The sequence below is a fragment of the Camelus ferus genome, chromosome 30 (genome assembly GCF_009834535.1).
Source record: "Camelus ferus isolate YT-003-E chromosome 30, BCGSAC_Cfer_1.0, whole genome shotgun sequence".
NCBI classification, from domain to species: Eukaryota; Metazoa; Chordata; class Mammalia; order Artiodactyla; family Camelidae; genus Camelus; species Camelus ferus.
The window spans coordinates 22340961-22367829 of NC_045725.1; the positions used below are offsets into that span (position 1 = coordinate 22340961).

Here is a 26869-nt window from a genome sequence, read left to right on the forward strand (position 1 = left end):
TTTCTGGCAGGTTAATAATAATTTAAATCTGGTTGTAATTTCTTTCAAGGGTATGTTTTTGGGAAAAAAAAATTCTGATTCTATCAATGTTTTGTTAAAAATGAAAAGATGGATTTTTCTCCCCCCTTCTTTGCTGGCTACTCGGCTACAGATCTTTAAATTATAATGCTAGTGTCAAATAGTGCAATAATTCCTTTAAAAATAAGCCAACAAATTTAACATATGAAACTCTATAAACGCCTAGGCCTAGCTTAGTTTTGAGCTAAAAACTGTGTAGTTCAGGTTAGGGGGCTGTCAGCGTAAGGAGGTTCATCAGGCCTTTTGATGGGGAGATAAAAGGCTTTTCTTTTTGTTTTTCCTCTTTCCCTCAAGGAACACACCTTTTGCGTGCTCTGCCTAACAAAGACATGTCCCAATTTCATAGTGGAATTTGGAGGGAAAGTATGCGCAGACTGATGTCTATACGTGTCTGCAAAGCCAGCTTCAAACCACAAAAGGATTCCAAAAAAAAAACCCCAAACTGATTTTTTTTGCAGTATACTGATTGGAGGAAGAACTAAGACATTAAGAGTTAGCGATAAAAACAGCAACAACAAAATCCCAAAGGATTTGGAATGCCTTTAGTTTCCATTTGGCAGGAGAATAATATGACGCCTTTGTTCTGCCGTTTCTTATCTACAGCAGTCAAATAATAGTTTATTTCATTCTTTACTTCTATTGTTGCCCAAAGCAGAGTGGTGCCCAGGATAGCCTTACATATGCACAGGAATAGAATGAACCTTTGTATAGATTTTTTGGAAGAGGGGTAGTGTTATTTTTTTTTTTTAACTTACATTAAAAACTGTTTTTTCCTGCTGTGACATTCAGTGATTTCATAGAATAAAGATGGGTGCTTGGCCTCTCACTATCGGTCTACCTGGCAAAGGGATTTCTCTGAAATCCTCTTTGTAAAAATAGAACTGAGATAATTTGCAAAAAATTATTATCTTTTATTTTTGGTCGGTTATGGTTTTTTAAAAGCAGATGCAATGTTTTTTGTTACCGTTTGTGCAAAAGATGAATTGTGCTTCCAAACTAATTTCCTCTGGCCGAAGCTTGACCAAAGCACTGGGCTTTGTGAAAAGCTCAGTTCTAAAAGTACTTGACATTATGAAGCCATGTGAGGCGGTCCTACAACCGAAGGCTCTTTACGATAAGCAATCCAGACTGTAGTTTTGGTGGTACAATTCTTGAAACCACTCACTTTGTGCTTTCAACTCTTAGGAGAAGGGGATTGGGGGAGGAGCAAGAGAGTATTTTGAGTAAACAAAGATTTTAAATCTAGGAAAGCGAGGATTTACTATGGTATGGACATTATGAAATTCCAGACACTGTAACAAGGGTAGCGTATGAAGATTTCAGATAAGCAGGCCCTGGTATTCTTTCCAATGCACGTAATGTTTTTACATGCATATTAATAAAGGCCCACCTTCGGGAGAAGAAAAAAGGCCTCCTTTCAAATGAAATCTAGCCCAGGTAAAGTTGAAACTCAACCCACAGGGTACTGGCACCGTTTTCTGGCTACAAGAAGATGAATTTCAATTTCACCATCTTGTAACATTGATAAATGGGATACGGTGGCTGGCAAAAATTGCAGATTACATAGCTCTTTCTAAACCCGTATAAATATGTGTCCCAATTTACGTGCAACTCCAAAGAATTTGCTGTTTGAAATTAAAAGACCAACAACTCTTCCGTGAGACAATCATTCGACTCATTTACATGAAAAGTCTTAAATAGCAAAAATGCTACTTCCAATTTACATCATACAGTGTCCCCATAACAGAGAACAATGGCTTCCTCAATGGAAGTTAATGCAAAGGAGAGGCACACTGAGATTTCTTTTAAAATTCCCAACCAAAAAAACTTTTCAGCCCACTTTGCAAATATTAACCAATTAATTTCATTTAACATAAAACACAGAAGCGCTTCCTGTGCTGGGAGTCTTCTTGGCTACTCGAATAATACTAGTGTCTTCAGAGTCCGGTCAAACAGGAGTGAGCCTTTCTAGGTTATGGTGACGTTGTTTTCAGATCCTTCCATTTTGTCTTATTTCCAGGGTCAGCTCAATTAGCTTGATGTGGAGGTTTCTCTTGTTTTAAAAAAATCTTTCAACTCATGCACGTCTGTGAACCATATACGAACCAGGACCCAGGGCTGGCTAAATAGCATACCTGATCTGGTGGTAAATACACTGTATCTCCCTCGTGGACGTGTTAACGATTATACACCTTCGTGGTCTTTATGGGGGTTATGTATGCATGTATCTTTTTTTGTGTTTTGGAGGCTGTGAACACCTGCTGTATGTACAAAATGTGCTTGTTACATTTGTACACATCTCCTTTCTTGAATTCAAAGACCTAGCTATTACATCTTGTTTACTCAATATCATTCCCCCATTAAAAAAAAAAAAAAAAAACTACATGAACTGAACTGAACATGCCATGTTTCAATCTGGCCCCAGTGGCTTTTTCTCTGAAAGCAAAACGTGTGTCTTTTACACCAGGGCTTTCTCCCCACCCCAGGGGGTGTCTTCCATTCTTTTGTGGCTCAGTTTAAGGCGAAAAGGGCTCCAAACCACTAACTACCCAGAGGAGAGCCCCTTCTTTCACCTCCAGAGAGAATTTCAGAGTTAATGCATCTGAAGATAGCGTGCTCTCTACTGACTTATTTGCCACCATTACGAGGATAACAAAACACCACCTTGGCTTCAAGATCCTGGGTAGAGGCTCACGGTCTTTTGCAACCATCTTTGGCGAGGCCTTGCTTCCTTCCACTCGAGTAAGTTGCGGCTTGGGGCCATGGAAAGGACTGGGTGAGAGCCTGAAATGTCGTTTGAAAAAGCAGCAGCCCTCCCTGCAGCCCCTCACCACCACCACCACCACCACCCCGCTCTCCGGGGCGAAGCCGCGACGCAGCGGCCCCAGATGGGCGAGACTTGGCAGGTCGGCGGGGGCTCGGCTTCCCTCCGCCAAGTCGGCACCGGCCGGGCGTCCGCGCCCGCGGGCTGCGGGGCTTCGCGCTCTCGCCTCCATTCTCCCCGATCCTCCCTTCCCCCACCGGCCGCCCCCTCCCCCTCTCCCGCGCTCCCTTTTGTTCGCTCGCCGCTCGGGCCGAGCCGCTGCCGCCGCCCGGGCCCGCACCCCCATCGTAGGCCCCGGCGTGGCGGGCCGCCGCCGCCGCCGTGCGGCCTAGAGCGCGGCGCCCGGGGAGGCGCGGGGCCCGGGCCGGGCGCACGGCGAGGCCGCGGCGGCGGCGGCGGCGCCGGCGGCGGGGCGGCCCGGGAGGAGGCGGCGGCGGCGGCAGCGGCGGCATCGGCAGCATCGGCGGCGGCACAGGCGGCGAGGCCGCTCCGCCGCACACGCACATCCCGACCCCGGCAGCGGGAATGCAGATGACACGCCCGTAACATGGAAGCCGCCGCCGCCGCCGCCGCCGCTACGACGACAGCAGCAGCAGCTACAGCAGCAGCAGCCGCCGCCGGCGCCGCGCTGAACAAAGGTCATCCGAGCTGCGGCCCAGACGCCCGGGCTTGACCGCCGCGAAGGCCAACCCTGGGCAGGGGGTGGGTGTGCGCCCGGGGCGCGGGGGGCGGCGAGGGGGCGGCCGGGCCGAGCGAGGGGCGCAGGGCTGCGGAGGAAGGGGCACGGGCGGGCTCCGGGGAGAGGCGGGGGCGCCGGCCCCTCGTGCCGGGCCCTGTGGGTCCGGGCCAGCGCGTGAGGCTCAGGCCCCTGGGCCTGATCGCCGTGGCCTGTCCCACCCTGGCCTTGGGGACAGCTGGCCTTCGCGCCCCGCCGGCCTCCTTGGGGGGGGCCGAGGACCAGCCGGCTTGGCTAGGCCCCGCAAGTTCTGAGAGGGGGGCCACGTGAGCGGCGCGGCTCGCCTCCTTCCCCCTCCCGCGCTGGCGGTGCACAGCGGATTTTTTAAAAGGCCTCTGTGCCCCTCTGTCCCACTGGCTCTGAATCTACCCCCCACCCCCACCCCAGACATCCCTAGTTTTCTTGCCCGAGGTGAAGGGATTTGGACTGCTCCCCCCAGGTGCTTGAAAGAAGAGAAGGTTGGAGGAGGAGGAGGAGGAGACTGGGGGGGCTGCTGGTGGTGGTGACAGGGCTGGGAGAGAGAGGAGAGGGACGGGAGGAGGGGGCTGGGTGGGGTGGGGGGTGACAGGCAGAGAGGAGCCTGGTCAACAAGCCAGCACCACTCTGCTGGAAGGCCGAGGCCGGCTCCTGCCACCGACGCATCCAGTGTGAGGAGACACACATAGATTGCTTTCTTGGGGGCTCTTTGTCAGCCACCAACCCCGAGAACACACACTGACATACACGTACACAAAGATCTGAGCCAGGTTGTGGGAGGTAAGTGGGGAAAGGAAAGGAGGGGGCAGCAGTGTCTGCGGTGGGCTTTGGGGTGGAAGGGAGGGGGGATGGGCCTGAGGGGTTCTGGGGGGCTCGTGAGGTGAGCCTTTCCGAGGCTGTGTGCTTGTGTGGTGGTGGGGGCCACACAGTGACCTTCCCCTCCTCACCAAGACCTAAGAGAGAGAAGCAACCCCCAGCGAGATCCCCCCTGTGCTGATGATTTTCAGGGACTTGTTGGCAACTCAGCGAGGGTTGCCATAGCTTTTTTATGTAGGGTGACCAGAACCGGCTGAAACTGGTTTGAGGCAGATCAGCTCCTGAACACAATGCAGTCACTGAGCTCCTACAGTGGGATAGCAGCTTCCTCCCTTCATGGCAGCCAAAAGCAGAGGAGCTTGCAGGAAGGGACCATCCCAACACAGTATGTGAATGCACACTTAGACACCACACAGCACTGGTACGTGACTAATGGAGCCCTAAAAGATTCTGTGTAGAGACGATGGGAAAAAATGTGCAGGTTTGCAAGGTCTGAGATTACTTGGGCTTTTCCTGCCTTTTTCTTTTGCTTAAGGGATGGACAGGGAGCTGAGATTTATGACCCTTACTAAAGAAAAAAATGTGCCTTGCTAGGGTGGGGACACTTGGTTTCTTGCAGCCTCTCTCTCTCTTTGCGTTTTTAACAAAACAAAACCAAAATGAACTGATGGATTTGTAATGGTAGTTTGTTTGTTGCTGGAGAATGCTACTTTGCATGCTTTTTTTCTCTTGCAGGGTATGTTCTGTTTTGTGCTTTTCCTTTTAGAAGCTACTAAAGGGTGTTGGGGATACTTCTGACTATTATGAAGGCCAAAAGGTAACAATATTGTTCTGGGAAATGAGCATAAATGCATTCCAGTGATGCTGTAAGGCATACATGCTGTCTTTTTTTTCCTTGTAGGCCTGTTGACTGGGGCTGCTTTTAACCCTTTCATATTTGCAGAGCATGCAGCTGTGTGACAGTAACTGAACATTGGTCCAAAGTCTTTCCAAAAGGTCAAGGTTCACAAGGTGAGATATGATATTTTGAGCATGAATTTAAGTATTTATTTGAAGATCCATTCAGACACAGACTGACAGTGGATTGGTTACCCTGGAGATGATACTGGGTTGAGGGTGGAGAAGAAATACTCTTAATGTTATCCAAGTTTAATGGGATTAGAGTGACTTTATGGTAGTATTGCTATCAAGGCGAAATCAGAATGACTTCATTAAATCGCGTGTGGCTGGTCATTTAGAAGAGGCAGGCCTGAAAAGAAGCAAGTTTAAGAGAATAGTAGGCGGTAGGGCCTTGTGGAGAATGCACTGTTTTGCATGAGACTAAAGCAGTACACAGGTAGTAATTGCCTGATGATTACCAAAAAAAGGGAGACTTTGCCAAATCCTGGCAACCTAACCACCTTTTTGGAATTTGAGGAGTCTGGAGGTAGATTTGCCTTTTGTTCATTCATCACCTTTCTTTTACCTTGCTCTTTGTGTTAACCTGAAAGGTTTTTCACTCCAAGTCAAGTGGTGGAATGGCTTTTATTGATCTTGGGGGCTGGTGATGGTGAGTTTGCCATTGGATTATTTGTGGCATACATTTTCATGTGGAATACTTAATGCAATGCCAGGAGGAGACGGGGTAGTCTGGCTTCCTCTGTGCAAAGATGCCTGTTAACTCCAAGCTGTACAGCAGTGGATGGTGGAAAATGTCTAATGCCTTAAAAGATTACTGTTTGATTTGAGCTTGCATTTTTATGTATCCTCCAAAACCAGAGGTTTTAGAGGAGAAGAGAGAAGAAGGCAGTAATGAGTCGGAGCAAAGTGAAGAACAAAGGCGGTGAGAGCTTACAGGGGAACATGAAACATTTTGCCTTGGGGTTCCTTGTGAAAAGAACTGCAACTTCCCCAAACAGGAAGCCAGCAGCTCCAGAATCATATCCAAGATGATCTCAACAGCGGATAGAACTAGTTGTGTCTTCTGGTTTGGTTAAAGTACGTACAGTCAAGAGGAGGCCAGAGAAGACAGGATTGAAAATAAATGTCTCCCCTACTTTGAAGAGGGTATTTTGTTCCTCTTTGCATTCAGCAGAATAGTCTTTTCAGAAATGCCGAGGATCTTAGAATTGGTTGTGTGCTGGCAGTTGGTGGGCAGGATATCTGCAGTGAAGGGTGTCAAGTATGCAAGGGTTTTTATTGTTAACATTTTTTCCGTATGGTTTCAGAGCATCCAGGGTGTGATAAAACTGGCAAAAGAGAAACAACAGTGCATGGTTAGCTCAGAATACTTCGTGCAGTATTTAATAGAGATGAATGTAATCTCAGACTGATATACCAGCAAATAGCTTATGTGATGGAACAAAATTCTTTGCAAATCACTGTGCTAAAATTGGTTTTCATTTCTACAACATTTTCAACTGCCAGAGGTTCTGTGTCTGAATGTGGCAAAAATCTGCTTGCAAAGCAGATCCCAATCCATGTTGCATGATGTGCTGTTCCTGCTTTTCTGGTGCCAACTACAACTCAGATGGCTAAGATGATAAACCTTAATTAGCTTAATACAATAAGCTGTTTTATGATTTAGCCCTTCACTCCTGTCTTTAGAAAGTCACTGGTTTTTATTTAACTTTGACAGCTAACCCCTTGCAGTGACTATTTCTTAATGGTGTGTTTAAAAGCTCTTTTTGTAAGGCGTGGCATGTCCCAGAATGTTCTGGTTTACTCTCTGTGGTTTTTAGCTTTCTTCCTCCCCCTCCCCACCAGAAGGCTCCTGGAAAATAGCATTTGTTTTGTATGCAGGCCAGTCTTTCCAGCTGCAAGGAGCTGTTTCAGGTTGAAGAGCTGGTTCTCCAGGGCTGCAATCAGGAGCTCATCTGGGTTTGAGGATTGTCTCAGGTGGCGATCTCATGCTGAGGTCGAAGGATGTAGCAGGCCCAGGTCTCCTGGGAGAGGAACAGAGTTTTCTGGGCTCGGGAATGTAAGCATGGAGGAGAAGCCATAGCATTCTCTTTCCCAGAAGAGCCAGGCGGGGGCAGGGTGGCACCCACTCTTGGGGCTGGGGCCTGTGCGTCACTGTCACTTCCGCAGTCACTGTCGCCCTGCGGGCAGCCACACCTGGAGCCCGGAGTCCAGCGACTGGTTGGGATTGCCTGCGGCAGTCTCCAAGGACGACAGGCTGGCCATCCCCTCTGGAGGAGGAATGTGTGGGTTTGGCTGTGGAGGGTCCACTGGAAAAAAAGTGTCACTGGGTGGTGAGCCTTTGCTTGTTTTTATCATTTGCCTGCTTAGAATCACTTTTTCCATGTTAAAGGACGTTGGATCCAGGGTTTTTAGAACTCTCAGGCTCTTGGTTCAGGAGGACTCTCTCTCTTTTTTTTTTTTTTTTTTTTTTGCTCTCTTTTCTCACAAAGAGCTTCCCCACCCCCACCCACCTTGACTCCTTTTTAAAAGAAGGTCCCGGAAGGCTGCAGCCAACATGTAAACGGAATTTTCTGATACCTTTGACTAGGATGAGTTAGAACAGGATATGTGGTCTCTCCTTCCCCTTTATTTCGTCCTTTGAAGTGTTTTCTTGGGCTTTGCTCTGGAGGTCCAGCCTGTCTCCCGTTGGTTTTGAATATCCTTTCCCATATCCTTGGTGGAACTCCATTTAGCTGTTCACAGCTGGAGCAGAGGTTGCTCTCCTGTGGAACCTCACAAAGGCTGACAGCTCAGGGGTAGCCGGAGGTATCTGGAAAAAATGTGGGGTTGCTCTCCCAGCCCATCCCCCCAACTGCCATTCCTAAACCATGCAATACAGTCACAACAAAACAGTAATAACAGCCATGGTAAACATTAAGGAAATCCACACCTTTGTGTTAATTATACAGGCATGCCTCAGAGATATTGTGGGTCGGGTTCCAGACCACCACGGTAAAGCCATTATCCCTATAAAGCCAGTCACTTGAATTTTTTGGTTTCTCAGTACCTGTAAAAGTTGTGTTTACACAACACTCTAGTCTCTGAAGTGTGCAATAGCATTCTGTGTAGAAAAACAATGTACGTATCTTTATTAAAAATACTTTATTGCTAGAAAAATGTTAACTATCACCTGACAATGCAGTTGCCACAAACCTTCAATTTGTAGAGAAACAAAATAGAAACATGGCATCTGTGAAGTGCAATAAAATAAAACACAATAAAAGGTATGCCTGTATTTGGGGGTGTGGTCTGTAACTATGTCACGGTTAAATAACTTTTTTTTTTTACTTTTAAATTTACATATGGTAAAATTTACTCTGCCGTGTGGAGTTCTGTGGGTTTCGACAAGTGTGTAGCACTGGATATGCGCCACCACTGTCGGGTGGGACTAGTCGTATGGCCTGAAAAATCTTTCCTCCTGCTGTCCCTTTGTAGTCAGACTTTTCTCTCCACTCCAACCCCCTGGTTTTGTCCCTATTTTGGGCTTTTCCAGAATGCTGTACAAATGGCTTCTTTCACTTACAAAGTGCATTTGCGAGTCATCCGTGTTGTGTGTGGCCGTACTTGTGTTTTATTGCCCAGTTGTAGACCACTGGATGGTTAGTTTCTCCAGTCTCTGGCTGAAAGGCATTGGAGTTGTTTCCAGCTTTTGGTGATTGCAAATAATTTTAGCAGCTTTATTCATATGCGAGTTTTTGTCTCAACATAAGTTTTTTTATTTCTCTGGTAGGGACTTAGGAATGGGATGGCTTGGTCATATGGTAAATAGGTAAGAATTAGAAGTTAGAATGGAAGTAAATTGAGCTGATCATAGCTCACAAAAAAGATTTAGCCTTGTCTGCTGCCGTTTAAGACTCCCCAAGTAAATTTTTTGTAGTAAACGTTATCTGAAGACACACAAGAGATGGTCATGATACTAGACCACTCACCAAGGGGATGACAGGCTTTACAACCCAGAACTAATCGGAATTAGCCAAAAGAGGAAACAAAAACCTGCAAGTGGTAAAGTATCCTTTATTTCTTACAGCATTTATGTCTAATCTCTTCAGAAGCATTTGGCAGTTGAATTTTTACATTTGTCTCCAGGTTCCACGAAACAGCACACAGTAATAGAACCAAATTTTGGAAAGTGGTACCAAAGATCTTTATTGAAATAAAGGTAAACAACTTATTAATTGTAATTTGTCTGATTTGTTGACTGTCAGAATGTTGGTGCTATTTTAATATTTGGAGTTATTGTTCAACTTTTGTCCCTTTTAAAGAAGTGAAAATACTTGAGCAGCATCAAAGCAATGAAGTAGGGAGAGTTTGGAAGCAGCTTTTTTTTTTTTTTTTTTTTTCAGATAAAATAGCATTCAGAATCAGGAAGAACAAGTAGACCAAGGTTATGGGGATGTCGAGGGAGGGAAGTGAGCCCAAGAAATGGGAATCAGTGTTGATTTAGGAATTATTTCATCCGTTTGGCAGATACTGAGTGTTTATTAAGCACTGGACTTTGTGCTGGGCACTGGGAGTACCGAGGGAAAAGAATCCAGAGAGAAAAATCTAGTGGGAAGTAGCCTACAGATGCTATGATAGGAATGTGAATGGGCCACCTAGTGCCAAGTGCGGAGGGAGGAGCCCTTGAGATGTGGCTTCTGAGCCAAACCGCGAAACTGGTAAGAATATGTAAGGCAGGCAGAGACTTGAGGGGAGAGCCTGAGAGCCCGATGGCGATGGAGATGGAGACGGAGCAGCGTGTGGAAAGGCCCTGAGAGAACTTGGTGTCGCAGATGGGGGATTAGGAGATGAAGCTACGGGGGCCGACCAGGGCCAGACTTCTGAAGGTCGTTCTGTACAGTCCATTCCAGTGTGGACTCCGGTGCAGGCAAAAAGACTTTGATGACAGGTCCCGGGGCAGCACCTGAGGACAGAACGGGAGCTATTCAGGCTGGAGACAGGAAGTCAAATGTGGCCCTGCTGCAGCAATCCAGGGGAGAAGAGGAAGGCTTGATCCCAGGTGTTGCCCTGGGGATGGAGTGGTGGGTGATGACCGCGGCAAGAGGCAGGTGTGGGTGTGGTGGTCCCTGGTTAGATACGGGACATGGTGGAGGGGGAGGAGCACAGGATGTCTCCAAGGTTGCTCTCTGAGCTTACTTGCCACTGGTTGCTTCTGTCTAGAAATTCCGAATTCAGGAGTCCTGCAGAACAGATTTGGGAGGTGGAGGTAGAGGTTTTGATACAGTTGAGTTCAAGTTTGAGTTGAGTTGCCCATGGAGGTGTCCTTTGCCTGCCATATCTGTTTGAGCTGAGGATCTAGATTGGGAGCAATTAGCATAGAACAGAGATGAAAGAAGAAAGCTGTAAAAAGGGCTGAGTTTGGGGTCCCATACAATAATGGTTTACATAGTAAACAACATTAATAAAGGGGAGTTGGGGGCTGAAGAACTTCAGATGCATGCTTCGGAGAGCTGGAGGGTGAAACGTTTCTGCAAAGGGGGAACATGACGTTGGTAGCTAACAATTGCAGACGCTGCAGTCCATTGTGGTGGCCTCTCTGTGTATGTAATACTTAAACAACTAGGTGAGACCTATGCTGTGATCCCCATGGTGCAGGTCGGGACGCTGAGGCAGAGATCCTGGCCCAGGTCGGCCAGCTCAGAACTACCAGTGGAGGCAGCATTTGAAGGCTGTTCCTCATCACGAGGCTGTTCTCCTTGGGGGTGGGTGGGGAGCACAGGGGTGGACAAGCAGGGACCAGGGAAGGTCCTTGGGGGGCAGAGCCCCGAGAGGTAAGAGTAGGGGCTGAACAGCAAAAGTATCGAAGACGCTCAGGTTGGAAGTGGTTGTTGCGGACAGTCAAGGGGAGCGTGTGTGGTGGAGACGTTTGAGAAGCAGTCAGGGGCCTCTGTAATTAGCCAGGTTTTCCCGACCTCAGTCATCCCGGAGGGAGGAGAATCTGTATCTACACCGGAGACAGCCAGTTCTAGAAATAGCACGTTGGGAAGATGTCAGCGTTTTTCCCTGGGCACTGGGGTGATATTACAAATTGGAAGGGAGAAGGAACAGAGATGTTTTTGTTTTATTTATTCTTTGAGAAGGATAAGGAAATCAAGGTAACTTGAAAGTGGTATGGAGAAAGATCTTTTGTCCTAACAAATAAATCGTTTAAAGAATTCTTTAAATCCTCTTCTCCAGACAGGAAGTTCTAAATTCTACCTCTTTTAGAACAAGAGGGGATAGCAAATTCTACTTAATCTAACTCTGGAGCCTGAAATAAGTAATTTTTAGATGAACTTGGAGTGAGTGACCTTAGCTGTCCCAAGTATTCCCTGCTAAGTATCCTCTAGTCGATGGTCACTAGGGCCCCAAAATACAGGTTTTGGGTTGTTTTCAGTCAGATACTACTACTTTATGTAATTAGAGGTTCCAAGCATCTTGAAGGATTTATAGAGACCTAAAGGTAAAGTCAAGGTGGTGTAGTTCCTGAATATTCTCTCAAGTCAGCCTTTCCACTTTTAGATACAAATTGCTGCTTTCCAAAGGCTGACTCATGGTCTAGTAATGGGTATTGATTTTGATAATTTTCTTATGTAAGGAACAAATTCTTTCTAGGTATCTGAACGGGAAGAATGTTTGAAAAACTTCCTGGTTAGGAATTTCACAGCTCTTTTTTTTTTTTTAATTGCATAGCTGGAAATACATCGAATATTTACAGTTATCACATATTTTTTTAAAGTGAGCCCAAATTGGAGGGGAGGGGTCAGCTGGTAGTTAATAGCAACATTTGGAAGCAGAACTCAGCACTCTATAAACTCCTAGTCTAAGGCTGTTTCCATCATTGCTTTCTCTCTGCCTTCCAGAATTTATCACGTGTTTTGATGGACTATAAGCTGATCATATTTATAGTCCTTTTATCATGTGAACCTGAAAACATGAGTTATTCAAATGAAGCCCTCACACAGGTATCCTTGAGAAGCTGGTCCTTAACAGTTCTGCTGTTTTAATATAGCGAGGGGCGGGGAGGTGGCTTGAGGTTTCTAGCTTGAGCATTGATTATTACGCCTACTGTTCCAGTTCAGGCTGTGTGGCGAGGCCGTGGAGACAATGAGCTGCCTTTGCCGGGCTCTTGGTGATACACACCTGTTTGCCCAGCCCTCGGTGAGGTAACCTACGTTCTGTCACTGACTAGCTGTGGGACCTTGAGCAAGTTTCTTAAATTCTAAGCCATGCTTTTCCTGCAGGTTGTTACGAAGATTAAATGCACATGAAGTGCTTAGCAGAGTGCCCGGTCCATGGTGAGCCTGCTCTAAAATCTTAGCTGTTCTGTGTTCCTGAGCCTTTCTGCTTCAGGGGAAGGCCTTAGCCCTGACATTTCTTTTTTCTGTCTTGGAGGGTGTTGTTTCTCCTGTTCTATCTTTTACCTCCTTTATCAGAAGGTTTTTTTTTGGAGGGGAGGGAGCATGAAAACATACACAGTGAGTGTCTCCTGCCTTGTCTGTAGGTTTTCAGTTATAGCTGCCCTGCATCTGGTTACAAGTGGGTGAGTGAGAGAGGGTGTAACTCAAGTGGTAGAGTGCGTGCTTAGCATGCACGAGATCCTGGTTCAATCCCCAGTACCTTCATTAATAATAATTACCTCTTCCCCCAAACCCCTCCACAAAACAAAAGTGTATGAAATGTAGGCAAGCATCCTTGTTCACCTGACTGCACTTTCATTTGTAGCTGGAAAATCGTGGACATGTTTCAAAGTTACCATCTTAAGCTTCAGCTATCTTTGCTCCCAGAAAAAATTCGGCCCAATCAGCAAGCGACTAGAGTCCAAGTTGTCTGTCTATTGGTGTCATTTATGTGGACCAGAGTTGAAAAACAAACACAACTTGATCGTGAACATGTGGCAGGTTCCCTCAAGCCTCTGTCCCGTCCCTTTCCCCTGGGCACCTTGCTGTTTGCATTCACTCGACAGTGACCAGGTGGTCATGTCTTGCACCCCGGGATTTGGAGGTGATGGAATACTGAGTGGAGGAGGGTTCCCAGGGAGCTCTGCCTGAGAACTGCCCCATCCAGTGTGGTAGCACCAGCCACATCTGGCTTGTGAGCACATGTAGTGTGGCTGGTCCCAATTGAGATGGGCCACGAGCATAAAATACATGCCAGGTTTTGAAGACTGATACAAAAAAGGATATAAAGTATCTCATTAATAGTTTTTTTTCCCCAAATAGAATTTGATTTATTGACTGATTGAGTTATAGTTCATTAATAGTTATTTATATTATATGTTGAAATGATAACTTTGGTTGAATACGACTTACTAAAACTTCACGCATTTTTTTTTCTTTTTAAAATGGGACTAGAAAATTTAAAACAAAATAACACTGTTCATTTCTTTCTATTGGACGGGCTGGTGTGGATTGTTGGGTGAACAACTAAATAAATTTAACAGTGAAACTTCTCTGGTGCCCTGCTGCGTTCCGTCCCTCTCTTGGTTGGAAAAGATAGTGTAAGAACTACGTTAAGGTCTCCTTGTTGGAGGAACTCAGACTTGTTCTTCCCCAGTTTGGGCTCCTTTTTTCTCCCAGGTATTCCTCATTCATCTTGGGATTCCAGGGTCTAGGTACCCATGCCCGGCTGGTGTCTCGCTTCAGGATGAACGTATTTACTGAAGGTTTAGTTTGTTCTAGATGCTTTACACTGACGGTCTCCTGAAAGGGAGAATTAACGTCCCGAGCGAAACTGGGAGAGGTTAAGTGCCTGACTGACCCCAGACTTGTTCCAGGGTCCGGCTGGCTCTGGCTCTTCCTTGCTTTGGCTCCCTTTCCCTCCCTGCTGCTGGTGTCCTGTTCCCCTGGCCCACAGTCCCGCACCCCTCCTGGGTGCCTTTGTTGTCCAGATAGCACTTCTCACACTTTAATTTGCATGCAGATCACCTGGGGATCTTGTTAAATGGCAGATAATGATTCAGTAGGGCTGGTGCGGGCCCACGATGGCCCATGATCTTACATTTCTAACAAGCTCGCAGGTGAGGGTGATCTGCTGGTCCGTGGACCACACCCAGGAGCATGGGGCTCCGCTGTTTCCCTTGGTTTCAGATCTCATGCCTCTGCTTCCAAAGTGACCTGCTTCTCCAAGCCTTGCCTGACCACGGGAACTCACCCTTGCTTTGCACATGATGCCAGTGAGTGCACTTGGGGTTGGCCCTGGTTCTCGGCTTTGTTTGCCCAGTCTGGCATGAACACTGATTTCTGGGTACACAGGGTCTGGCTGAACGCTTAGTTTATTCCTGTTCCCACATTCCTGCATTACTCTAGCTTTATTACCTTGCCCCTTGGCACCTGCAGTCTGATAAGACAGAAGATAATTTTAACATTGAAATGGGATACAAGAGATACACGGCAGGGGTGATGAAGACTGTCAGGCCTTAAATCAACAGGTAAGAGTCACTGCGCCATGTTTGGCTCAGGGACTTAGGATCTGAGGGGTGAGGAGTCAACGCTGTTAGGTAGCCACTCCTCCTGCCTCCATGCCTGACTCAGAATCGGGTGACTTTGTGACTTTTCCTTAAAGTGGGACCCGTCATGAGCCGTCTTACAGAGCAGTGTTGAAGAACAGCTAATCAACACCACCTGCTTGTCCAGCTCATGATAAAGGCAGCCAGCCCAGAGTCCTTGGATCCAGATGTCTTGGGCCTGGGCCAGTTGAGTTTCAGGAGGGAGTCTGGTGTATTCCGTGTTTGAACTGTAAGAGGCCACAAAACTTAAGTTGGCATGTCTGTAAATTTGGGAATGGACGTTGATTAAATCATCTGACTAAAATGGTGTCTGTTACATGAGATAGTTTGCCATTCCTATCCACAGGGAAGCCTCCATTTCACAAATCCTAGTTGAGTTTTAGATTTTCTTGGACATTTGGACGCTGAGAGTTCTATGATGTATGAATCTGGCACGTTGAATACGATTTATTACTTGTTGGCTAAATCCATCGGCTCTGTTTTGTGCAGAATCCCTGGGGTGCTGGGAGAGTCTGTCCTGGGCCTGGGAGTGTTCCTGCTGTCAGGGAAATAGGGATAGGGCTGGGCATTCAGGACACGCAGGGCCATGGGGACAGCCCTGGCGAAAAGGTTGGAACTGTGGATGTTAAACTGAGTTGGGGGTAAGTTCAGAAGGTAGTAGGGTAGAAAGTCAGAAGCCTAACCGGAGCATGCCAAGAGTCGGGGTCAAAGACGAGGTGGCTAGAAATGTCAGGAAAGCAAAGTCCAGTGAGCGGGACCTGGGAGAGCACAGTGTGAGGAACCGCTGGGCACGGGAGAGCTTAGGACCACAGCGCTCGGAAGATGCGCAGAGCTGTGTGCTTGCGGGTGAGCCCTGCCAACTGACTGTGGAGTGAGGGCGTGGACAGGTGAATGAGGACAGTATGAGATCCTGTGCTAGTGTCACCGGATGACTGAGTTGGAACCAACCGTATGGGTCCCCATTTTACAATGTGATGCTTTCTAGAGAACATCATCCTAGGAGCAAAATCCGGTGGCTGCCTGCGTTGCGACATTGACAAAACCGTTAAGTGAACGAGTAAAGGCAACAAGAAATGAGCTGCTCGTGTTTGTTAGTGAAGCTCAACAAGCTGTGGGCCAGAAGCAGGCGATGGAAGGGGCTGCTTTTTATAGAAGGAGCTCTTGCCTGTGTATGAAGGTGATGCTGTTGACCAGCTGTTGGTTTTTCCAGTTGGAATGGATTTTCCTTGGTTTGTCCCCATCCTTCATCCATCCGCCTCTTGAGTCTAGAGCGTGGAGTTGCTATAGCTTTGCCATAGTTCATTATGGTCAGAAAATGACTTCCCCATAAGTGAATTGAATTTGTATCGTTAAATTGTAACACTGTCTTCTGACACGCTCACTTGGCTTCTGAGGGTAGAGGTAGGAGGAAATACCCAAAAAAGGAAACACCGGATGGAAGTCGAGGTTCCAATAAAGGTAAATTTGGGGTGGAGTTATGAAAAGGCAGAGGGATGGAGTTTTACACAAAGGGAAAGAAGATCCAAGAAGCGAGGTGGTGGGAAAGCTTAGCACTGGCATGAGAAGAAAATGTGTGCAGAGAACATGAGCATGGTTTTCTGGCTAGGACAGATTTTGAGCCAAGAAATGATGAAAAACAGAGTTGCAAGTTAGATCACCGATAGGCGACCTGGTCACTTTGGGAAAGTGCAACAAAGGAAACTGTGTCTATTTGGAGCCATTTTTGGATTTCTGAGTAGTCAGGCCTCATAGCAACCCTGACAAGTGGGAGGCCTTAACCCATTTTATGCCTGAGGCTTTGAGGCTCCGAGAATGAACGGCCCTGCCAGGCTGAGCAGCCAGACTGCGTTGGAGTCAGCATTCACACCTGGGTCTTGTCTTCCTGACCCAAAGTCTGTACCCTTCACCATTCTTCAGTATAGTAGCCAAGGTGTATGAGCTCTTCTGAGTGTAGAAACAGAGTCTTTTCTCTAATTTCTGTTTACTCACAAATCACAAACACAGTATGTTTACTTTTCAGTGTTTCCTCCATGAATACACAGCACATGCTGCTTGTCTGAGTGAGGCGTTGGCTTGGGGCACAGGAGGCCGGACGCTGGCCAGGTGGCTGGAGTTGTTCAAGCTGAACGTCCGGGGTCTCACGGGTGCATGGATGTGTATCTGAGGCCTCTTATAGGTGGGGGGTGGCGTGTGTGTGATGTGAATGTGTGTTATGTTTGGGGCCTCTCATAGGTATACGTCATTGGGCAAAATGCGAGTCTGGTTTATCTGTCCAGCGTTAATTTGGGGAAGGATTAAACACATAGTTTAGCACTTGAGTAATGATAATGAGGCTTTGCTGGTCTTGATTTAGATGGCTCATAGATTAAAAAAAGTTATATTCATCTAGTCTCGAGCACTAGAAGACTGTTGACCTCTGCTGGAGTTTCAGAGTTAGCTTAATTTCTTTGGTTACACAGCTCTCTAATTTCAGGTCGTAGAGGATAGGAAAAATTTGTTCTGCATCTGTTGTGCTTCTTAGAAGACCTTGCTGGGCTGCGTTTCTGCAAGAGGCACTTAAGGATGCTCGTTGTTAAATCCCATGTAGTTGTTGGGAATTCTGGTGGCATCTGTGTCCGTGTCATCCCCTACTTGGGGGAATCAGAATTGTGGCTTAATTTCTTCTAGGGCTTTCTCTGTGCTAGAATCCTGTCACTGACCGTGTTTTGATGTTTTAATAACTCACATTAACATGTACTTAAATTTTCCAGGTACTGTAGACAGTACCTACCTGGATTGTTTTATTTAATCCTCACAATAACTGTGAGGTAGATCTTACTGTCTTCATTTTCTACTTGAGAAAACAGAAGCTTAAAGAAATAACTTGCTCAGAATCTTGTAGCTGTTTTTGGAGGGCTGGGGGAAGAGGTTGGTTTGTTTGTTCATTTGTTAATTTATTTTAATAGAGGTACTGGGGATTGAACCCAGGACCTCATGCATGCTCAGCCTGTGCTCTGCCACTGAGCTACACCCTCCCCCCAGAATCTTGTACTTTTAAAGAGTGAAGCCAGGACTCACTCCAATTTGTCTTACTCCGAAGCCCATGCTTGTAACCTCTACAATATACTGTGGTTTATAGGTGTCATTTCTGCAGCTGATCAGTGGGAGGCTCAAATGTCGCTGAGGTTCAAAGCCACAGCTTCTGGGTCAGCCAGTATTTCTCCTGTTGTCAAGATCCCGGAGGATTGTCTTGTTGGCTGCCCGACACTGATGTGGCTGTGGCTCCTGAGAGTAGGTAAACATCAAGAGAAACCTTGGTCCCCTGTTTTTTCTTCCTTTACCATGGAATCTGTGTGCCTGCTTGCGTGTGCATGTGCATTTAGCAACACAAATAGCCCACTGCTTAGAGAACCAGCCAGACACCGTTTTTATAGTCCTTTCTGTGGCACTAACATTAAGGCAGAGATCCTTTAGAGATACCTTCTCTCTCTCTTTTTTTTTTAATTTCCACACCCCAGCTTTTGAAGCAGCAGGTGCTGATGTATCAGCTGCAGAAACACTTCCTCAAGCCCCCCCCCGCCCGCCACCTACCCTCAGCCTCCTCTACTGGCCCAGGGCCAGCAAACTCTGACCCCGCCCCAGCCGTAAATTGTTCCTGAGGCTCCTCCGGTCCCATTTCTGGCACCTCTAACTACGGGCACCAGGACTTGAGAGGACGAGGTCTCAGAGGATGCCCTTGATCGTTTTACAAGATTTCCATCCTTTTCCAGATAAGACAACACTCTTTAGAAATACATTCTTGCTCTAACTCCATATTTGGAGATTTGTTCTCTTGTTCTTTCCTTAAGTCGTCTTGGGCTGATGCGGAGGTGCCCCTGGGGAGAAACTACCGAGAGAAACATGTTGAGAAAAAGGGGCAGAAACATCTCCCTCACACTTGACTCCAGAATGCGCTTCTGCTTCCTAGTGTCATCTCCCAAGGAGAGTAACTGAGTAAACCTTGTTTCACGTGTGTCCCAAAGGTGTGTAACCCTGAAAGCTTCCAGCATCGAATGAGCTTGGGTCGTGCTCCAGCCTGGGCATTGGATCCCCAGAATGTGTTGTACACTAGAAGTTCACAGCAGCACCTGCAAATTCAGAGAAGCCCTGAGAAAAGAAAGCTCTGTGTGTGTGTGTGTGCGCGTGCGCGTGCATGCTTGAATGTGTGTGTTTACCCCAGCATTTCCCAAATTCCTAGACTATAGAACCCTCTCCCCTTTTTGGTGGAAAATGGAGTAACAGGAGGAGCATTCCTGGGTGACCACTGTTCCAGGCTGTTGATTGTCTTTGATGAAATGAATGAAAAATGAGGGACAGCCTTGTTAGAAATACGGAGAGCTTCCTCCCCCTCCTCTTCCTCCCCTTTTAATATCACATAGCATTGGAGGAAATGCTATAATTAATTCTCTTTCTCTGTGTTTTTCTGTTTTCTGTCTACACCAAGAAGAGAACTTTAAGTGAGTTTACTTTTGAAGTCAACAGCCAGTAGGCGTGCTGTGAAGGATAACCTTGGGGGGTGCTCTCAGTCATGTTTTATAGATGAAAGTACCACATTTCACATATCCAAAAATGCCTGAAGTGAATTTGGTATCTAGCGAGACTTGTTTAACGGTTAGGCAGTGGCCTCTTTGGGATTTGAGAACCATTTCGATAACCCTGTGGGGAGCCCCAGTGTCCACACCCTTCCTCAGCTGATGGGAAAGGGGCAGGGGTGAGCTGGACAGTGACGTCACCCTCTCCCTGCTGGGAGGAGGCCCTGGTGTGGGTGCCTAAAAGGAGCGGGTTTACTGTGATCTTGGGAGATTGAGGTCTTGGTGGGAGGACAGGTGGTGATAAGGGGAGAGTCTGTGTTCACGTAGAGCAGGGTTTTTCAGGCTGAGCAGTCCTTTGTTGGGGGCTGTCCTGTGCAGTGTAGGGTGTTTAGCAACATCCCTGGCCTCTCACTACAGCCCCCTGGATGCCAGTAGCACCCCTCGCCCCTCTCCAAGTTGTACCAACCAAAAATGTCTCCGGACGTTGCTAAATTCCTGCAGTGGTGGCGGAGGAGGGGCAGAATCACCCCCGCCGAGAACCACTGACTTAAAGCCTGGCAGTGGCAGCAAGGACAGTACTTCAAAACTTGGGGAGTAAAAATTCCAGGAGAACGACCTCTGAGGGAAGCAAGTGAGCAGGTGCGGTTGAGCTGTGAAATCCCCAGACAGCACGGCGCCTTCAGCAGGTCCTCCTCCGTGTTTCTAATGCTGGAAGTCTCAAAAAATGTCTGCAGATAGTTTAAATTTAGTATTTAAAATTTAAAAAAATCACTAAAATAAATACAAAACAGCAAAAAATAGAGCCACTGGTTTCATTGGAGTATTTCAGGGACAAAGGCTTCTGTGCAGGATTTAGGATTTTTGTGCAAAAATTTGAAGGCTTTATTCAGGTGACAAAGGAAAGTTACTTTAAAGTTCTCTTTTCTGTACTCAAAATACCTATACTTTGCTTCAAGCTAGAATTGTAGAGATGTTACTAAAAAGTGTGGCATTTATAAATGGCAAAGGGATGCTCCTGAATCCTTTGTGAGTTTTTCTCTTAAACTAGGAATCTTGTTTTTAGTACTTACATGTGTATTTAAGTGATTTCATAGTTTTGAAGTACTAGAATTCACCAAACAAGCTACTGCTGCTTTTTTTTTTAAAGCGTTTTATATCCAACTAATAGTGAGGAAATTTCTTCCTTGCTTTCTCATTGTTGAAACTACTTGTATAACCCACTTCAAGCAGAGGCTGTAATGAACTTTCCTGAAGTTTATTAATGGTGACAGGTTTAGCCTAGACCCTTTCAGTATTTCTGTAAATTCACTGACGAATTAGTGAATTGCCAGCCCAGGGGTCTTTGTAGTTAAAATAACGTCGTCTGTCCAATGGGAGCTAGCGCCCTTACAAAAGTACGTTTGACAGAATTGCCAAGGTTGATGATTTTGACTATCTCTAACTTCATAGGAGATTTCAGCTTTCGCCTGCTTCCCGGTAGATACGAGATTTTGACAGTGCATCCCTGCACTTAGGTGGATGAACTTTGAAAAACATTCTGCCCTTGCCCACCATCCCCCACCCTTACTGGATATGTGTCAAAATGTACATCCTACGTCTTCCTATGAATTTTACTTTATAAATTTTACATATCTATATGTAGAGACATATAAGATGCAATATGCTTATTTAAAAAAATTTTAATGTCATTTAAATATTGTTTTATGACCTGATCATTTGTTTTTACTTCCTACTAAATGGTGTTACCTTGTTTGTTCATGTCAGTGTCCATAGTAGTTCTGCCTTTCTTTTAATGAGTACATGGTACTCCGTAAAAACTGTGTACCATAAATGATATGAATATACTTAACACTGTTGGAACTGTACACTGAAAAATGTTTAGGTTGGTAAGTTTCATGTTATGTGTACTTTACAATTAAAAAAAAAGATGTGCCGTACTGTAATCATTTCCCTGCTGGTGGACATGTCCATGTTTTCCAGTGTTTTGCTGTATTACACGTAGTTACACCAAACGTTTTTATACAGATGCCCCTCACTTTGGAAGATTTTATTTCTTTGGTTTAAAACATTGCCCCTGTGCCCTAGGATCACTGACATGTCCAGATAGAGCAACCGGGATCCTTGCCCATTTTTTTTGGGAGTAACTGAAGAAAGAGCAGGTTTTTTCTTCTGGACTTTTAAGAATTTCTTGATTGTGGGTGTGCTGTTAGAGAGAGAATCCCCACAGTGCGGAATCTTCTAAGCTGAAGGCTTTCTTTCATTGAACTCGCAGGGTGTCTGGGCAAGCCCTCGCCCTGAGCTCCTGTTTACTGTCCCACACCAGATATCTGCAGAGATGGTCAGCCCAGATAGATGCCTGCTTCCCAAAGGCACTCCTGGAGGTGAAGTGAAGGACGCCTCTCGGGAGGACACACAGCCAGATAGCCGAGCTCTGAGAGCCGTGTTGGGCTTGCCGGTCAGGTGGCTTCCTCCTCCACACAGTCGTCCAGGCAGCACTGAGCCAGCTGTTCAGTGGTTTGATATTCGGTCATCTCTGACTTCTGCCTTCACGTTTTTCTAGCAGAGTCATCATTTCGAAATGCTAACCTGAGTGCAGTCCCGCCTTTTAAATTTACATTCTGCTTTCTAAAGAAAAACGCAAGACAGGTATTTTTGGAAGCTTTGGATATTCAGTAAGTAGATGTTCCACTGTTGAAGAACCTTAGCACTCAGGGCAAGTCAGCACAATTCTGTTTTTGACTCTTGAGCAAGGCAGAGAAAACACTGGTCTTGTGGATTGACTGGAGTTGCTTAATTTGGGTACGTTTGATGCAGGTTCAGTCACAGGGTGATTGAGCCAGCACCCTGCATCTCCTGCGTTTTGCGTCGAGGAGGTGGTCTGGTGGCAGAAGAGGAACATAAACTGTCTAGTCTGTGGTGGCAGTGCGGGACCTGTCACCTCCTCCCAGAGTCTCAACAGAAATGGCAAAGCAGAACCCTGGCCTGAGCACAGGAGCCTCTGCCATGCAGGACGAGCCAGTATCGCCAGTTGTGGTGAAAGCATCTTTTTCCAACTCCTAGCCCCTCTCTGAGTGCTGGGGACCATGCTGAACCGCGGGTGAGCTGTGGTCAGTCCCACTTCCCAAGGAACTGACTGAGGGCAAACTGTGTGAAAGCTGTTAAGTCCTGGAGTCCCCCAGAGTGCTGAGGGGCAGACATCACATGCAAAGTGGTTGTCCTTTGAGCAGGGGTTTTGAAATTAGAGGAGCCTTCCACAGACCATCTTTTTGTTAGTTTCTTGTTAGTTTCATTTGTTTCAATCTTTCTGTGCTTGGCTTTCAAAAATTATTTCTTACTGCTCTTCCCTTCTAGCTGTCTTTCTGTGGATGCCCTAGACTCTGGTAAACCAGAACATTGAAAGGGCAGGACTTTATGTCTTCCATAAAGAATTTTCTGGGATTATGCTCTAAGTTATGAAAGCTCAATGTATTTCAAAGGAATTTAGTCACTTGAGTAATGAAACACAGTTCTTCAAGGAATGTTTAATTTTCTACAGGCAGACTCTGGATAAAACTCCTAGGTCTTCATTAATAGAGGAAAATGTGGAAAAGGGGGCATTTTGGAATTTGCTTGTGATTTTAGCAAAGTAGAAATGAAAATCAAATACTTAATCAGTTAACTCCATATGAAAGTAAAGAACCACTTCCAGTGTACCCTCTCATGGCTTAATATCACGTATATTCTAATTTTGTGACTGTGAAATGTTTTCATTTTGAGTTTTTTTAAAATGCTAATGTGTGTGATTCAGACTTCACCTTCTCTTTTTCTCCCATCTTCAGCATATTGTGGACTGTATTTTCTCTTTCATTGATTTGTTTTTTCTCTCTCATCCTTTTTGTTCTTCCCAAACATTTAGCTAACATGTAAGGGTTAAAAGCTCTGAGGTTAGCTAGGAAGGGTGAATCAACTCCCGGGCTCCCCATTTCCAGGGAGGTGTCACATATGAAGAAGGGTGCTTGTCAGGGACGCCTTGCATCCGTCCGGCTGTCTTGTCTTTTACTTTTTCTTTGTATTACTTTTACTCTTCACATTATGTTTTTGACTTCTTCTTTAAAATACAGTTATTGAGAAAACAACACTCACATAACTTGTACATTCTACTTAAAAGGACATTTTCCCAGTCTAGAGCAGACGCTTAAGGAATACAAATCCCCTCCGTAAAATTAAGAACCCTTGTCAGTAACTTAACTATTAAAACTGAGCTGATCCAAACATTTGTTTTCCTTCCACCCAGAGAACAGTTAACTCTGCCTCAGGCTCCAGATTGTTCCCTGGTCTTTTTCACTAGAAGGGTGGTTATTACCTCTTTAACGACTCCTAATTATTTTTTTGACCTTTAACTGTACCTGGTATCTGCTTGCTAAAATCCCCATGACTCCAGATTGCCCTGTTAAAGGAATTCTTTACTCTCTCCCCTCCTCTCTTTTTTGAGAAATATAAAATGTAATGAAATGTATAATAGGAACAACGTATCATGTGCTGCCTCGTTCTCACCAGCTGCTGTTTTGACTGTGAATGTCTTGGTACCATGCTCTGTTCCACCCTCTTTTCTCCTCCTTCTCTCCTTTTTCCTGGGACCTCACCCTCCTAAGTAGGTAAATGGCTCCTTCCTTCCTTTTTAGAGGGACCTGGGACCCTTCTACTTACAAATATTTTTTAAAAACCTCCAGGTAAAACAGATTATGCTTTATAAATGGAGTTTAAAAGTTTCCTTATGTTTGGTTTTGGTCTATGTTTTGCGTATGTCATAAGACTTTTTCCTTAAAATAAGAATTTATCTATACCAGGTTTGACTAAAGGTACCTTCGAAAGTTGACTAGCTACCTCATTTTGTCTTTCTGACCACCCTTTTTTTATTATCGACCACATGTTTTTCTGTCTCATCCTGGCATGAGAGTGTATTAAGTGCCAGCCTAAACCAGTTTGCCTTCTCTCCTGAAGCTCAATGAACTCCGGATTCACACTTTCCCTTGAGTTGGGGGAAGCAGTTTATTGCCTAGATAAGATTTCCTTCAGGCTAAGATCCTTGAGGAAAGTGAAAGTAAAAGATACTGAAGTACCAGGCTTGTGGAGAAACATGGATGGATACTCGTCCACAGGCAAGCCCAGGTTACTGTGAAGTCTCTTGATGGTCTGACCATGGTAAACGTAAGGGTTATGACTTAAAAGCACAAGTAAATGGTTTTAATGTCTCTGTTTCCCTCATCTTTCCCTTGATCACTCGAGTTAAAAATACATCTTCAGAATTTTAAAGCAAATGGGTGAAACCCAGCATTCTATCTTAAAGGTTATTTTTTGAAGTGTTCTTATTTTTGCAGGAATTCTTGAAGAAAGGTTTCTCTTGCAGTTTCTTGCTTTAGCAAAATCTGTTGGAAAATCCCAAAATCTAAGTTTAAAAGGATACTGAACAAGTGTCGTGCTGAATTAACATGGACATATGTCAGTGACATGGTGGAAACGTGCACAGACATGGAAAGATGTCTGTTACATTGTTGAATTTTAAAAGCCCATTATGTTAAAATTACATACGTGTATTTATATTCGTGTTTATGTATACATTTAGAAGTCTGTATCCCAGATGTTGATACATCAGAGCTTCTCTCCAACGAGTGGGCTTCCTGGAGACCAACTTTCTGTGGCTTATACTTCTGGGTTTTGGAGTATTGGCAAAGAGCATATACTACTACTCTTATAATAAAAGTGTTTTAAAAATCCAGGAATGAAAGACAGGTATTTTGAATAAATGGCAGCCTGTTGGCTAAATAAAGCTCTTTTCAAAGATGCTACCCCGGGTCATTTAAGAGTGATTCTAATGATGCAGCAATGTTCTCGTAGAGATTGGAATCTAGAAGGTTGTGTGGGCAAGAAGGTCCCTGAGAGGAGGTAGGATGGCATTATTGCAGCAGAATCATATAGAGGGACCCGGGGTCCTGCCACCAATGGATGAAATGACGGGGTTCTTGACCTGTTGTTTCTGTAGTGGTCATGACACAGAAGGTCTTGAGGAATGCTTGTCAGCAGACTGAGAACAAGTTGTCTATCCCAGGCTATCAAAGCTGCCATTTCTAATTTGTATGCCAAAAAAAAAAAAAAAAAACCAAAACAATAATTAGAAGTTTCTAATTACTTTAGGTATCAGTGAATCTTTTGTATCGTGGAGTAAGTTAATGGTTAGCTTTTGGAAATGAGGTGATTTGGGAAGCTGTATACATTTTTGGGCCTGTTACTTAATATATTTGAACTTGAAGCTTGAAGACCTAGCTTACCTGTGAAATGGTTGGCTTTCATATTTTATTTATCTTTAAGAGGTTTGGCCTTTGCATCTCAATGTGGAAGCCAGAGAGAGCAGTGATTGCATGGGGTGGGATGGTGGCCCGTTTTGATTTAACTGGATCAGCTGGGTGGTTCCAGAATTCTGATCCTTCAGGAAGGCCCTCAGAATGTTCACCGGGTTTATTGTGGCTTTTTCATTGTCTGGTATCTACTGCCACTGGTCGTGAGTTAGACAAACCACTTCCTCTGGTTCTGGGCTCAAACCGCCTGGAGAAGGAGGAGCTGCTGTGTGGCCTGTCTGTCTTGCCGGTGACCTTGTAGTGGATCCCTGCTGTCGTCTGGCTCTTAGTCCATCGTTGGTCTTCTCATTATCAAAAGCATAAATGTGTGATTTTTCATTTTGGAAATGAAAGCATAAATGCAAAGAAGCATAAGTGTGTGATTTTCATTGTAGAAAGCCCTTCCACTGTTTAGAAAGGGTTTAAATAATAAAATAAGTGAAAGTAATATTCTTATTAATCAAATCCAGTAAACTATGGCTCTCTCTGGGTATTAATTTGCAAGACTATGACTATTGACCTCCTTACTCTTCCCGAAGGCATTAATTAATCATTTGCCTTTTCTGCAGTTTTGAGCCTCCCTTTAATCACTTTATTTTCACTAGACTTTGTTGGCAGGCACTCCTTGGCATTTTATGATCAGAATTCACATATCAGTTTTTTCTAGATGTTTTGGCAGCTTTATCTAGGTTAATATTGTGCCCTACCTGGAATATTTTAGAAGTTAACGTTATGTTAGAGTTTGGGATTGGAATCCCAGTTCCACTATTGGAATCATAAGAGATGCATTGTGGGACTTGGAGGAAAGTTAATACCCCACAGGAAAGGCCAAAAGAAACTGTGCCTGAACTTTCCCCCTCTTGTCCAACGTCCCTGTGGCACAGGGCCAATGAGCAGAGGCTCTAATTGGGCTTTTCTGAGTAAATTGTCACTAGAGTTTGACCCAGATTGGCTTGCTCCACTTGGATTGTGTAACAGGGACACGCCATCACAGCCTGCATTGGTGGCGCTCTGCAGAGGACCAGGGGTCTTCCGGATGCCCGGCCATCTCTGCTTTGTGTGCTACAAGCGAATAGACTCATTTCTTTA

General features: G+C 45.5%; 1 protein-coding gene across 6 annotated transcripts in view; it reads left to right on the plus strand.

The window, feature by feature from the left end:
• Positions 1–2848: 2848 nt before the first annotated feature.
• The window catches only part of ZNF532 (zinc finger protein 532), an 84146-nt gene continuing 60125 nt past the window's right edge, over positions 2849–26869 (plus strand). For 2 of the 6 annotated variants that reach the window (XM_032470440.1, XM_006182779.3), the window contains exons 1-2: positions 4473–5247; positions 5332–5441. Coding sequence is in view for 1 of the 6 variants with exons in the window: in XM_032470437.1 (XP_032326328.1) it covers positions 5234–5247; positions 5374–5441 (82 nt within the window). In the remaining 5 variants the exon portion in view is untranslated. Of the gene's footprint in view, positions 3605–4472; positions 5248–5331; positions 5442–9458; positions 9532–26869 lie in introns of those variants that run through there. The other 4 variants (XM_032470437.1, XM_032470438.1, XM_032470439.1 and 1 more) reach the window with 4 other exon arrangements.